Source organism: Labrus mixtus, chromosome 3 (assembly GCF_963584025.1).
Source record: "Labrus mixtus chromosome 3, fLabMix1.1, whole genome shotgun sequence".
Taxonomy (NCBI): Eukaryota; Metazoa; Chordata; class Actinopteri; order Labriformes; family Labridae; genus Labrus; species Labrus mixtus.
Genome location: NC_083614.1, coordinates 20,798,717 through 20,812,327, shown reverse-complemented (window position 1 = coordinate 20,812,327; position 13,611 = coordinate 20,798,717). Strand labels below are relative to the sequence as shown.

At 38.8% G+C, this 13,611-nt stretch overlaps 1 protein-coding gene across 4 annotated transcripts in view; it reads right to left on the bottom strand.

The window, feature by feature from the left end:
* The window catches only part of opa1 (OPA1 mitochondrial dynamin like GTPase), a 35,354-nt gene extending 21,743 nt beyond the window's left edge, over window positions 1-13,611 (bottom strand). The window contains exons 1-20 of one of the 4 annotated variants that reach the window (XM_061033707.1): window positions 13,422-13,611; window positions 11,680-12,004; window positions 11,262-11,358; window positions 10,951-11,058; window positions 10,038-10,091; window positions 8,848-8,930; window positions 7,145-7,300; window positions 5,367-5,420; window positions 4,954-5,058; window positions 4,594-4,680; window positions 4,121-4,234; window positions 3,836-3,916; window positions 3,671-3,745; window positions 3,505-3,576; window positions 3,164-3,263; window positions 2,804-2,934; window positions 1,535-1,607; window positions 1,288-1,360; window positions 1,086-1,201; window positions 122-186 (exon numbers count right to left, since the gene is read on the bottom strand). In XM_061033707.1, coding sequence (XP_060889690.1) covers window positions 122-186; window positions 1,086-1,201; window positions 1,288-1,360; window positions 1,535-1,607; window positions 2,804-2,934; window positions 3,164-3,263; window positions 3,505-3,576; window positions 3,671-3,745; window positions 3,836-3,916; window positions 4,121-4,234; window positions 4,594-4,680; window positions 4,954-5,058; window positions 5,367-5,420; window positions 7,145-7,300; window positions 8,848-8,930; window positions 10,038-10,091; window positions 10,951-11,058; window positions 11,262-11,358; window positions 11,680-12,004; window positions 13,422-13,450 — 1,998 coding nt within the window. In that variant the 5' untranslated portion in view covers window positions 13,451-13,611. The remainder of the gene's footprint in view (window positions 1-121; window positions 187-1,085; window positions 1,202-1,287; window positions 1,361-1,534; window positions 1,608-2,803; window positions 2,935-3,163; window positions 3,264-3,504; window positions 3,577-3,670; window positions 3,746-3,835; window positions 3,917-4,120; window positions 4,235-4,593; window positions 4,681-4,953; window positions 5,059-5,366; window positions 5,421-7,144; window positions 7,301-8,847; window positions 8,931-10,037; window positions 10,092-10,950; window positions 11,059-11,261; window positions 11,359-11,679; window positions 12,005-13,421) is intronic. The other 3 variants (XM_061033708.1, XM_061033709.1, XM_061033710.1) reach the window with 3 other exon arrangements.

Genomic DNA, 13,611 nt, shown 5'->3' with positions numbered 1-13,611 from the left:
AAATCGTAAAAAAAAAAAAAAAAGAGAAAACACACGATTTCCTCCCCGTCTGTTGTATTACGAGGTCTTGTTTTTAATTTGATACAAATCCTTAATTTTCCAATGTATTCTCAATCCTCACCCTGTCCAGCTCTCTCAGTCGAGGGTAGTTGTTCTTCCATTCTGTCTCCAGATTGAAGCGAGATGCTGGAGAGAGAAGGGACAGTGACAATGTTTAAAATAAATACATACAGTATCTCTAGATGTGCTGAATTATCCTCATATCTTGCATGTTTCCATTTTTTTATTACTGTTTGATGCTATACTCCATCCAACAATAATTCTCCGTAATCAACAGGCAACGAACAAACAGGTTCCAGAACCTTCTTTTTATTGACTTGGTATGATATAAAGTCAGCTTTCAGACGGCTAATGGAGCCTATCCTTTAATAAAAGTGGGTGAGGACACACTCACTGTCCTAACTGGTCCCTTGGGAGAAGAGGGGATGGTGCCAACTTCCCAATCTATATGAAAAGCCAGTTTTCATTCTCATATATGCACACAGAGAGGGATACAGTGAGACACACACACACACACACTCAGCCTGCTGTCCCTTTCCACAGCTCCCTATCCACAGTGGGGATTAGGCTAATTGCTGGTTTGTGGGGCCACATCGGCGCCAAGCATGGAGGACGGAGGCCGGCTGTATGCGATTTGATGGGATATGGATCGATACCCAACACAATGGGCCTGTGGGAACTGCAGTTTCAAAGCCATAAATCTCCTGTACTGTTAGCGACAGGCTTGTGACTGTCTAGACTAATTGCAGTTGGAAGGCCGGATAGTGAAAAAGTAAGGTAGGGTGGGCTGAGTAGAGCCAGTACAGGGAAGTAGGGGCGTCAGAAGATGAGGAGGATTAGCATCTGATCCCTGTACAGTTAATGAATAAAAACTCACCATGTCCATTCACACTATTAAAACATGCCTGGGACTATAAAAGATGTTTGCTATAACAATTCACTAAAAGGGAAACAATAACAAGACATATGAATCACTCAACCATTCATTGGATTAAGGTTAGTTAGTCCTGCTAGTGTATTCATACCTTTGAAGACGTCCGCCTGCTGCTCAACAGACTCCCTCACCATCTTCCAGAAGCAGTCAGAGACAGCCAAACTCAAGTTCTTTGTGGTCACCTGGTGGGCTTTAAGCATGCCGTCCCTTTTTGCAGAGACACATTCAATGTCAACTTTAGAGTATTTATTTAACAGAAGGAATTAAATGTGGAGGGGTGTGGTGTCACTTGCCTTAGTAATCTGGAGTTCTGGAAGAAGTCTTCCTCATAGTCTTTAATGGAGTCTATGCTTTCACTGCTGCTACCTGCACAAGTTGCCCAGAACAAGATGTGAGTCAAGGACAATTTGGTTAATGATTGATTTTAGTTGTTGGCTTTTCCAACTGTGTTTAAAATCTAAGTAATTGACATAAGAAATTATCAATCATGACCTGAGTTCTAATTAAATCATCATCAAATGAAATGTTGCATCATAATACCTCTTCCTGTCACTACAGCAAAGTAACCCAGGGCCTTCATGGGAAACAGCTTGCCTTCCACTATTTGCTGGATCTAAAAGAGAAAAAATACAGACGATTACTACAAAGTTACACCAGTCCACCTCAGAGTTCAGACTCAGGATTTAATGCAGGAAAAAAAATCTGTGTGCACTCCATTTATTTCAGCAGAGCATGAGCGAGCTTTGCAAGTCACAGACAGTCATTTTACTGTATATCACTTTGTTGCACTAAATGAATAAGCTCATTTGACCTACGAACACAACAAGTCTGGAATTCTTTACATTGAGAGTAGAATTACTCAAACACAGAACAGACGATATATCAATTGTGGTTGGAACATCAAAATAACAGAAACAGAACACTACACTATACAAGCATGAACTGTGAGACAATTTCACTGCAAATAGCTGATTCTACTATTTCACCAACTCCCTTTCCTCACGTCAGATCGTCACTGACCATAAATGTCATTAGAATTGAAGAAAAATAAACCAGCCGCAGTGATTCTTGCTAAACTTCAGAAGGTCAAAACTTTTTTTATATTCAGGTCTAATTACAGATTTTTTCCTCAACTGTTTATAGGTTCTTGTTTAAATTGCACATATATTTGTATCCCTACACGGGTTATGTACATTTCTTGTATAAGTCTATTTTTAATTGCACAATTTAAGTTTAATTCATCTAGGGGTATTCTTTAAATCTTTTTTTCTAATTAATATATATGTATGGGAGGGGGGCGTCGGTTTTGTGGTTAATTTGTAACAAATGTTTCATGTCATGTACGTCTTTGTAACCTGCTACTGGATGCTTTGAATGTATCTATCTATCTAAAGCCTCACATTATAACAGATGTGAGCAGCTCCCTCTTGTGGATCTGCTGCATGTCGCCTGACACTTTATCCTACGGTAGGAACAATCTGTATCTTTAACTGGTTTTATATCTAGTTTGAGGCTGGCTTTCTCACCATTTTTCACATCTTGATGCAACTTCATTAGGGATGATAATGATTAGGATTGATTCCTACAAGATTTCATATTGATTTTACGATTATATGTCGACTCATAGACACACATTTCACTCGTGGCATTATTGTCTTTTTTTGATGGCTGTGCACAAAGAGCCTGTAGAGGGTTTGATGCTTTGGTCATTGCAATTTGTGATGGATTAAGTCAATAAGTGTCAAGGCATTAACTGTAAAGGCGTCATTTTTGTAGTATTAGCTTTTTCAAAAGGTTCAGTCGTCTTACTCTGCTCGGGCTGGCCAGGTTCTTCTCTGCCAAGTCCACCTTAGTCAGGACAAAGATGGTTCTCTTCCCCTGGGGGTCCATCTGGCTAACTAAGTCTGTTACAATGCTGCGCTCTGCATCCACACTGCCATCTGAAAGGAATCAACAAAAGTCACAGAAGATTTAAGTATAGTTTACAGAATAATGAGTAAAAAAACAAGAGTAAAAAATATGAAAGTTTGAGATTTGGACGTTTTCTTAAGAACACAACAATGGGACAAAAGGAGACAGGTCTGTTAGTCTATGTTCTGAAGGTCCATCTCCATGCTCACAATGTCAAATGCTGCCTTTGTGATTGCAGATAGTATGCTAGTTGCTCACCCTGAATACAGAGGATGATTGCATTGGGATTCTGCATGTAGGCCTTGCTGATGCTGAAAATGGTTTCCTTAGTATCTGCTGCCATGCCTGCAGTCACCGTCTAAAAAAGATCAACAATAATCAAACATTTAAAACTCGTATTTCTGAAGACAAATTTGGTCAAATGATTTTGTTTTACAGGAGAGAACATCTTTAATATAATCAGGATGATCTACAAATGAAGTCATGATCTCAAACAGTATAAAACAAAATAATAATCTGAAATAAACATCCTGTAAATAATATAATTAGAACTAACAGCAATACATTTCCACTCTTACTAGTTTATGATCAGTACTCACACTGATGACACCTGGTAAGTCAACAAGCACCATCCTCTGGATGCCGGGGCCTTTAACACTCAAAGATATTGTCTGACATGAAGAAAATAAATATTATTATTATTCTTTAAAATAATACAGAAGGTAATAACAAGGAGCAGCAATGAGAATGGAAGCAGCGTCTTACCTCAGTGCTCACTGTTTGTCCCTCCTTCACACTCTTCCTCATTCTCAGCTCGATCTCGTGCCTCAGAGCAGCCAGCTGCAAGACAGAGGAAGAGAGGACAGATATAATAATGAACAGGTAACAATGAGTGTTCAAATCCACGTATTCATTCACTTAAAGACTTACATCCTCCTCCTTGGAAAGATCAAACTCTCGGCCACTGTCCTTGAACATGGCCACATGGTGGGGTCCTTCACTGAGTGTTACCTGAAGAGATAAGATCAAAGTGGTCAGGAGCTCACATTAATTACAGAAACTGTTTTTCATCACATTTTCCACTTTGAACATAATTTAAAAAACAGCAATTTTTGAGGAAGATAATAATTTAATGAACACTTAAACAACAAAAACACAATTTGTATGTTTCAAAATATAGATAATACAAACATCAGTCCATCTCGTCCCACATACCTTGACAGGAGAGCGTGTCATCATCTCTCCTGAGCCCCTGGGAAAGATCCTAGCCTGGGCTACCATTTCGAGAACACTTGTCTTTCCAGCGCTCTGATCCCCAACCACAACCACCTGAAACAGAGAGGTGATTAACGAGGAAGAAAAACATGCAGATATAAGGACAGAGGACAGAAGAGGCTTTGAAGGCAGCTAAACCCAATGGCATGAGGAAAAAGTGCAGAAGGAAACATGTAAATAAGTGGCCAGGGTCCTAGAAATATAAGAAAAAGTTACAGATTTCTGTGTTACGCTACCAGCTTACCAAGAAAAAAAAACAATATTCAACAAAATTTTGGATATACCCCCCAAAAAATACTCAAAATAAACATTCTTCTTACATGTTGTGAATGAAGAAAAAGCATACAAATAAAGCCTCCCTTTAGAGAAATCAATTTTCCATGAAATGTAGAATGAGTCTGACTGCTCCTTACCCTGGGCAGGTGGTCCTGGGTATTGTAGTTTGAATCGTAGTCAGACAAGATGTCTAGAACTTCGGAGTACAAGTCAATAAGGGATTTCTACAGGAGGGAGGAGAACAGTATATTAATGATATGCATCTTTACATTGTATTGAGTTTACAATGTTATTCAGAGTGAAAATGCCAGTAAAGGGTTAACCAAAGGTAAAGTAGAATAAAGCAACAACATAGAAATACCTGCATTTCAAGAATGTAATTAAAATAACTTTAAAGAAAATCCTGAATATTTAGAGTGATCATGTTTGGTTGAGCTGAAGGGAAACTGTTGGATATATCCGTGTGAATCATGTGTGTGTTTCTATGTGAAACCTACCTTCACTTTTCTTTGGTGAATCCCCTTATCATCCTTTTGCAGCACCACTTTTCTTAACTCTTTATTCTCCTTCTCCAGTCTCTCCAGCATGCGCTGATATTTAAGCTGGGAGAAGAACAATATGACTCAAAAAAACTGCATCAGCATCACATGTGAAACCACTTTAATGCCTAACATCTGGTACATTTTTGATTTCATAAACTAGTGGAGCAATAAGAGGATTTACCACCTTTGAAGCTGTAGAATAACACAGCTATTTGTAAGGTCTTACAAATTAAATGACTCTAAAAACACAAAAAGTATATACGAGTACTGGATGACCAACAATCTATTAAATTGGGATAACTAGTATGGTATTAATATTTCTCTGTGCAGTTTAGATTTAATGGAAAATAAATCATGATCCACTGTACCTGCGTACGGAGCAGTTCTTCTTGAAGCTGGTCTACCCTTTCTCTGTCAGATGACTATTTGTTACAGTAAAAGAAGAACAGAAAGAAAATGGGTTACGCTTCCTTTCTTATTTGAAAAAAAAGGGCTTTCCTTTACTCTCGCTGTGCTACTCCACAAGCATGAAATCCCAGCAGCACCATGAAGGTTGATTGCGTGCACACTGTATTACAGAGAGAAACAGTGTTGAGAGTCAAGTTTATGCAATAAGAGAGGGACAAAAATCAGATCTCAGGCAGACATTACTCATGGGGTATGATTCAGACTTGATCAACAAGCGATTGATTCACCAACAGGCACAAATTACAGACTGAGTCCTAAGAAAATACAGCTGAATATGATCACCAAATCACATAGTAATTACTACCTGATCGTTTTTAATGATTGAGCATATTAAATGTCACACTTGCAATATTATTATCAAAGATTAGAGACAGGACAGAGAGCAGGAGACACAGGACACAAGGACAAACGGGACTTCAAAGCAAAAGAAAGGGAATTTAAGAAACACACCAAACTATCTAACAATATCCAGAATACACAACTTTAAATCACACAGAGTGTATTCGAATGTTCTCTGAATTCCTCGATTAAGATAGTTCTGTGGGCATTAAAAAGCTGCTCATAAGGTAAGGACTTCAACGATGAGTCCACTCAAGTTAGCTTCAAAAAGTGCAGCTCACACCATGCAGCGGGTTGCCACTCCACTCCATGCAGTGCATCTGAACATGAATGAGTGCTGCTGATGATAACCCAGCCATGTATGGGAGAGCTACTTCATTGTTCCTTTGGGACTCCTATGAAAGCTAATAAGTCGCATGCATGCCTTCTTCGCAACCGACTGGAAAGGCAAATCTGAGCTAGCCTGACAGACTATGGGCTAACACATGGAGGCTACAGGTGGGTTTGAAAGGGGACAGACTAAATCATTAACACGCCAATTTGTCTGCACTAGAAATACTTTAATTGGCTTAAATGTTAGAAAAAAGAATTTGAGCAGAGGTCTGGACAAAAACACCTGTCAGGTGTAATATAATCAAATGGCATAACAATGCAATTATATTATATATATATATCTTATAATATATTTTTTCATTAACATGGTACATGAAGAAATACCAGTTGCTATTTATTGTCTTCAATTTAAGTTTCTCTCGAATGGCACATTGTCTGCATAAGGAACAATAGCATTCATTGTATGGTCACAGCACTCTGAATTGTATTATAAGGCTTGTTCATTATTTTGCAGCTGTTAATGTTAAAGTGTTCTCCAGCCTCTGCACATCAGACATTAACAAATAGTACTACCACTTAAATCTGGATCTCTGACTCCTTCATAAAATCTTTTCTTTGAATATTCAAATTGCCAACGAGAGGAGAAGAGAAATTTAACATCAGCTGAAAAACTGGATTTTAGCTGACCCCTAGTGGACTTTTAAACTTGCTGCAATGATGTTGAAACAAATTCCAAGTCTCAATACATTGCAACAGAAGTCCTAGGCTTCTTACAGGTGTGACACAGCACCCTCCTGTATACAACCAACCACACCGTGGTCTGAGGTGCAACAGACCTGGAACTTTTACAGTAGGGGTAAATGAAACACTTCTTTTCAGCCTGGTGTTAAATGAATCTTTTTTTTGTCCAGGCGAATACATTTAACTGCCTTGTAAATATAAGTTGAATTTCTTCTCTGGAGGCGTTGATGGGATAGGGCGAATCTAAGTGGGGTGGGACCTTCACCTTGCGTTTCTGTTGAAGGGGACTGGGGTTCGGAGGCGGACTGGGAGCAGGCTCTGGCGGTGGGGGGCGCGCATTATTGGCTTCTGCGGCCCGCCGGACCTCCTCCTCGTGCCGCTGGATCTGCTGTTGAATAAGAATGAGCTCGCCCAGCAGACCCTGCTGGGGTACGCCATAATGAGAGACAGGCAGGAGCGGCAAAAAGACAACAACCAGATGTTGGGCTGGTCAGTCATACAATGCTGCATCCAAACAAAGGGCGAAAACAGAGAAAACATGGCCTGCGGTTCTCTGTCTCATGAATCTCAGAAGCGTCTCAGAATCACGATACAGTCAAAGCTCCAGTTAAAAAGACATAAGGACTTCGGCTTTGATAATCTCGCCACCAACATCAGTGTGACCCAACAAAGTCAGTCTCTCTCATACACAAAGAGAAGATGCCAAACTTTGCCAGACTGAAAGCAGAGGAGGTGACTAATACCACAACCAGCACCTCTCAGCAAGTGGCAACACGTAATCTTTCCTCACCGTCACGCTCCTCTGTAGATATATGACTGTACGTCCACTATGAATAAGATAGCACTGTAACTGTTTTTTTATAATTACACTTTATAGTGTAAAAACTGCAAAAGTCTGTTTAAATGTGCAACACAATGATGTTGGTCAGTTCTGAACATAATAAATATGATGAAGATGAAGATGATGATTATATAAGCAAAGCAAGCACTGGGATATTTCCTTATCAGGAAAAGCATCACAAAGCATCTGTTTAGCAGGTGGAATATGTTTTGTTCAAGGTTCCCCAACATGAATTAATTATTTTGCTTGATGTAGTTTTTGTTTTTTTGGCTTCTTTCTGCTTTGTAAGATGCACATACAAAAACTGCTCAATGTAATCTGAAGAGCAACATCAACATTGTGTTTTATGTGCTCATGTTGGAGACCGTGATTGCAGACAAAAAGCAGAGCAAAGGAGAGGAAAGCCACGTGTATTTCTTAATGCTCTTTTTTATATTGATGTTCAAACTTGTTTTTTATGAAACAATAACTCTTTACAGTTTTTCCAAAAAAAACACACAGAAAAACATGAATATAAAGCAGAGGGACACTGAAAAGGTCACTGAGTGGAAAAGAACAAAATGAACAAGAAACAGAGAGGACAATGGCAATGACACCAGTACACATGTGAAGAGTTCAGTCAGAACTGAAATATCAGACTGTATAAACTATCAGGCATTAATCTGTGTGAATGAGTGCTATACACAAAAACATGAAGCTGGTAAATGTCTTTTGTTGTTATTGAAAGCCAAACTTAAGAGAAAGTTCACTGTGGTACAACCTCCACAACTTACTCTAGGAAAATCAACAGTTTATTATATTATCCTATGACTGCATGACAATAACAAAAGAGCCATTGTTTCACTATATCATTGCCACATGGCCTTAAAAATCCTTATCTTGACTGTATTAAAGGGTAGCAGCCAGTGTGAGACTCCAGACTCCTTTCACATTCAGTGGAACAGACTGATTCAAAAGCGAAACATAAATATGTCATAAGTATGTTTCCTTTAGTCCATTTGTACTCAGTCCACTGCAGTTTTTTGCTACTGACGTGAAAGGTAGCCAAGCTGCGGGCAGGAGCTGAGTGAGAACAAGCGTATGTAAAGTAAGAAGCTGAGAACTGTAAGCAGGTTTCATGTACTTGCCTTTTTGTATTGCTTGTCGCTGCTGTCTTGTGTGGCTGCAGCAGATGAATCTGCGGCTTTAAGTGGAGGATCCCCTGATGTTTCTATCAAAGGAGACACAACAACACAAAATGAGCATACTTGTGAAAATTGGAGTTTGGCTATTGAGTGCTGAAATCAAAGAAGCTTAGGGAGACTAAAATGCCCACAGTGTCAAGATGCCAGATAGAAATTTGAAACACGTTTGTGCTAAGAAAAAGGGTCAAGAATAAGTGCTACAATTTCAAATGTTTGGAAAAATCTTGCACTGATGGTGTTTTTTTGACCTTTGGTTTTAATAGTAGAGCAAAAAAATGAAAAATAAAACACAAACATTAAATGCACCTCGAGTTGGTCAAAAAAGTTGAGCCTAGAATGTAATAATTGATTTTTAGCAGTATCATGATTATTATTATAATCAAACAAATAATCAGTGAAAATATGTAATTTTAATTTATGATGCATCCTCTTTGTAAAATATACTATCAGTATTTTTTCCCAAACATTTGAGAGCTACAAGCAGACTGAGATCATCCCAAAGATTAGTGAATGTTAATGTCATTAAAGAAGGCAGTCAATACAGGCCAGAGGAGAGAGAGTGTGGAAGTCAAAGGAGGTAAAAAAAAAAAACACCACACAGATAGGAAAAGGGACAGCCAATGACAGCCAATGTCAGGTTAAAGAAAGTCCAAATGGAAAAAGGGTGACATTTTATGACACTTTTTAGACAAGGAAAGAACACTTCTTATCGTAGTGTTTTTTAACCTACTCAACACTTCTCTTGTGAGAATTTTAAGCTAGGTTCTCTGTGGATTTTAAATAAATCAGAAAGATGGAGGGGGGTAACAGATTTCTGACAAATAGTTTTAACTGGATAATTGAATAAAGCATATTCCTTTGAGTAACCTGAGTCGAAGATTAAACTATTTCATAATCTCAATGAGAGGTCATACACTTAGTGAACACATCAATGAATCTGTGTTCATTTCAAAAACAGCCAATGTAGTCAGCACTGCTCTGCAACATGGAAGCCAACGTCCTGGGAAGATGCTCTGCTACCACCTTTAGAGCAGGAACCCACAACTACACCAATACTTGGGGGTGTTAAACAGCATTAGAGAGAGAAGAAGGGGGGGGGGGGGGGCAGCGCTACAGAGTGCAGGTTTACACACCTAACAACAGGTGCAGACCAGAAGCTCCTTTGACTTCACTACCCAAACTCACACCTGTGAAGAACGTTGAGGAGGAGGGGAGGGGAGGAGGAGAAAAGGCAGAACAACACAAGATAAAAAAAATCATATATGACAGAAGCTGAGGGATGGTGGTCAAAGCAGGGACACAGCTAGATGAAGTGTATTTTAAAAAAGCTGTGCCAGAGCTTCAGTGAGGCAGCCACTTAATAAGAAACTGTTAAAAAGCACAACCCGTACTGGGCTTGATCCTCAAGAAGCCCATTGTCTATTTTCTTTGCCACTAAAGTATAATAATGTATTTGTTATTGATGGATTATGAAAACTGTATTACTTCCCTGTGTAGGGATTTAATGGAAGTAATCGAGTTAGGTCAAATTAGACTCAAAGGGCTGAAATCAAAACATGTTGACTTAAATCTGCTCCGTTTTTTTGGAGAATTTTGGAGGTTATTTCAGTTTATTTAAAACTATTGAGATTGTTTGGCAACAGAAACCAATTTTCAAATCTGCTGAACACAATGAAGAAAGTTTCGATTGACGGGTGTGCTTTTTGTAGAATATTTCAATTTCATAAAGAAGGGCTGATGATGCGAGAGAAAGCAGAGCACTAGAGTAAAAAGTAGGATGCTTTTCTAGAACTTTTCATAACTCTAAATACATATAATCTCTCTCAGCTATGGTCAATTTGAGGGAAAAGAAACAACAAACTACTATACTTTAAGAACACATACAATCAAAAAAACAGATCCAATGTAGAAGGGAACTACATGTTTGCTATTGTTACTACTTTAATTAAAGTTGTCTTCATTTTAAAACCAGACACAAAATAATCATGATTTTGTATTGTTAGTATGCAGTAGCTGGAAGGCACAGTGAAGATTTTGTTTACTCACCAGATGAAAGGAGGCTTTTGATGAAAGTGAAGTTCTCTCCTATCTTGTCTAGGTCAGGAAGAAGTTTGACTATTTCCTCCATCTCTGGTAGAGCTTTGGCCAGTTTATCTTTGGATACAGAGACAAAATGTTAATTGGACAAGCGCTCAAAAGTTTGACCTCACAATGCAAAATTCTTAAGCTTAGCTATACATTAAGTTAAAGTAATTGTGCATGTGAGACTTTTTAAAATCAAACACATTTTAAATGAAAGACAAGGCCGGGTATTTGTAGATTCACATCAATCATGTCACTAAAATCACATCGCTTACCAAGATCAATTTGTTCACTCAGTTCCCAGACAAAATCTGGAATGACCCAGTTGTATTCACTGAAATCGGGCAGCATGTCCTTCCACTCATCGTAGGTCTGGAGATAAAATGACAGGGTAAAGTCAAATAAATGAAAGTTGTTCTACCCTCCTTAATAAGAATCATTGTACAACCACATATAGGAAAAGAACAGGAAAGCTCTCTTAGATATGAAGACAAATGTTTTATTACACAGAGCAGCTAAGATCATTGTTAACAACTTTATCTGTAGTTGTTTGTTTATTGTGAATCTAAAGTGACAGGTTTGCAGTTAAACTCTGTGATGATGAGATAACAATGGACTTAACACTAGTAGTTAATGGCAAGAAAAGGATAAGAATAGTTGAGAAACTCTGTGTTGGAGACCCTTAATACTGACCTTTTTAGCTGTGTAGCCTCCTCCCACTGCAGAGCCCAGCAGAATGTATCGTAGCTTCAGCAAGCGGGCAGCTAGGCGGGCCACCCAGAAGTTGCGCTGCTGCTGGTGGCCACGGCCCCCTGATCCTGGGGGAGGCTTAGGTGGTCGCATGGGCAACCGTGACATGGAAGTGAAATAACGGGCTGCAGTGCGATGAGGGGCTCTTTGAGGGTTTGTGTTGCTGGAGTATCGGTGGTGGATGGCACGGGACAGAGGGTGCAGCTTCTGCAGGGGTACCCGAAATCTCACGCCCATGTTGGTGGAGACCAGGTTCCTGCAGGCCAAGCTGAGACGACAAGGGCATTGGACAATACATTAGAAAAGCATCTTTATTCCTGTGCTTATAAACACCAAAATATCTGAATACATCTCATTATAACAATAAGTAAGGTATTTTACCTGCTTTTTGTAACATGACAATAAGTAAGGTCTTTTTACCTGCTTTTTGTAACATGACAATAAGTAAGGTATTTTACCTGCTTTTTGTAACATGACAATAAGTAAGGTCTTTTACCTGCTTTTTGTAACATAACAATAAGTAAGGTCTTTTACCTGCTTTTTGTAACATAACAATAAGTAAGGTCTTTTACCTGCTTTTTGTAACATGACAATAAGTAAGGTCTTTTACCTGCTTTTTGTAACATAACAATAAGTAAGGTCTTTTACCTGCTTTTTGTAACATAACAATAAGTAAGGTCTTTTACCTGCTTTTTGTAACATAACAATAAGTAAGGTCTTTTACCTGCTTTTTGTAACATGACAATGAGCAAGGTATTTACCTGCTCTTTTGTAATGTTAACAGACAATGAGTAAGGTCTTTTACCTGCTTTGTGTAAAGTGTCTCGAGATAACACTTGTTATGAGTTGACGTTATACAAATAAAAATTGATTGATTGATTGATTGATTGATTGATTGAAAGCTTCTTGTTTCCACTCCTACCGAAGCAGCCAGAGGCCAAAGACATCAAGTCATCAAATCAATTTTGTAACAACATATCACAGCCCAGATAAAATAAAAAATGTTGCACTGTGGAAGAAGGAGAGCTCAAACCTTCTGTGAAAGTACCAGTGGTTTAAAGATAGATAATTAAAATGGGGTTTTCAGAATAACATACTGAATGAGGCTTCTGGATAGATACACATATGTTAGGTGGGACAGTGTTATTGTAGCTGATGTGTAAGTCCGTAACACCTTGGAGGCTAAACAATTATCTATGATTTATTTACACTTTGGAAGACAAAACGAAACTATGTTGAAGTAACACAAACACAGATTCACTATTCGCATAAGTTAACTCTCAAATAGACAGTATATAGATCATTTGGTTTCCTATTTCCTGTTTACAGAGACCAAAATGTGATTTAGATAACAGCCTGTAAGCCAATTTGTTATCAAATTACACCTGAGATGATGCCAGCTATCGGCATTCACTGTACCTTCAAGCTAAGCTAACAGGCTACAGTAAGGTACAAACACACAGCAGCAGCATTGACCGATTTGTAGCTTATAATACATTTCAGTTTCAATGTTGGGGAAGGTTTTGAACGAACTAAGCCATTAATACACGGGTCTTTTAACTAGTAAGGCTGCTGTTTTCATGAAGCGAGTAGCTCTCCTCGCTGTCCTCAGCTGTCAAAATGACCGGCTAGGTGTGCTCTCCAGCTTCTGTTGCGGGTTTTGTCTTCTTGTAATACAAACTCACCAGGCAGCTTTACTCCCGACACGCAACATGGTGCTGTTATATACAGCGAGGACACTCAAATCTCTTCAAATTCTCTCTTTAGGCACGGCTTAATTCATCCTTCCAAATGGTACACATTTGCCTGCCTGTAGCTCGTTAGCTAACAAGGACACAGCACAGAATGACAGTCCACTTCCTGTTGACGGTGCTA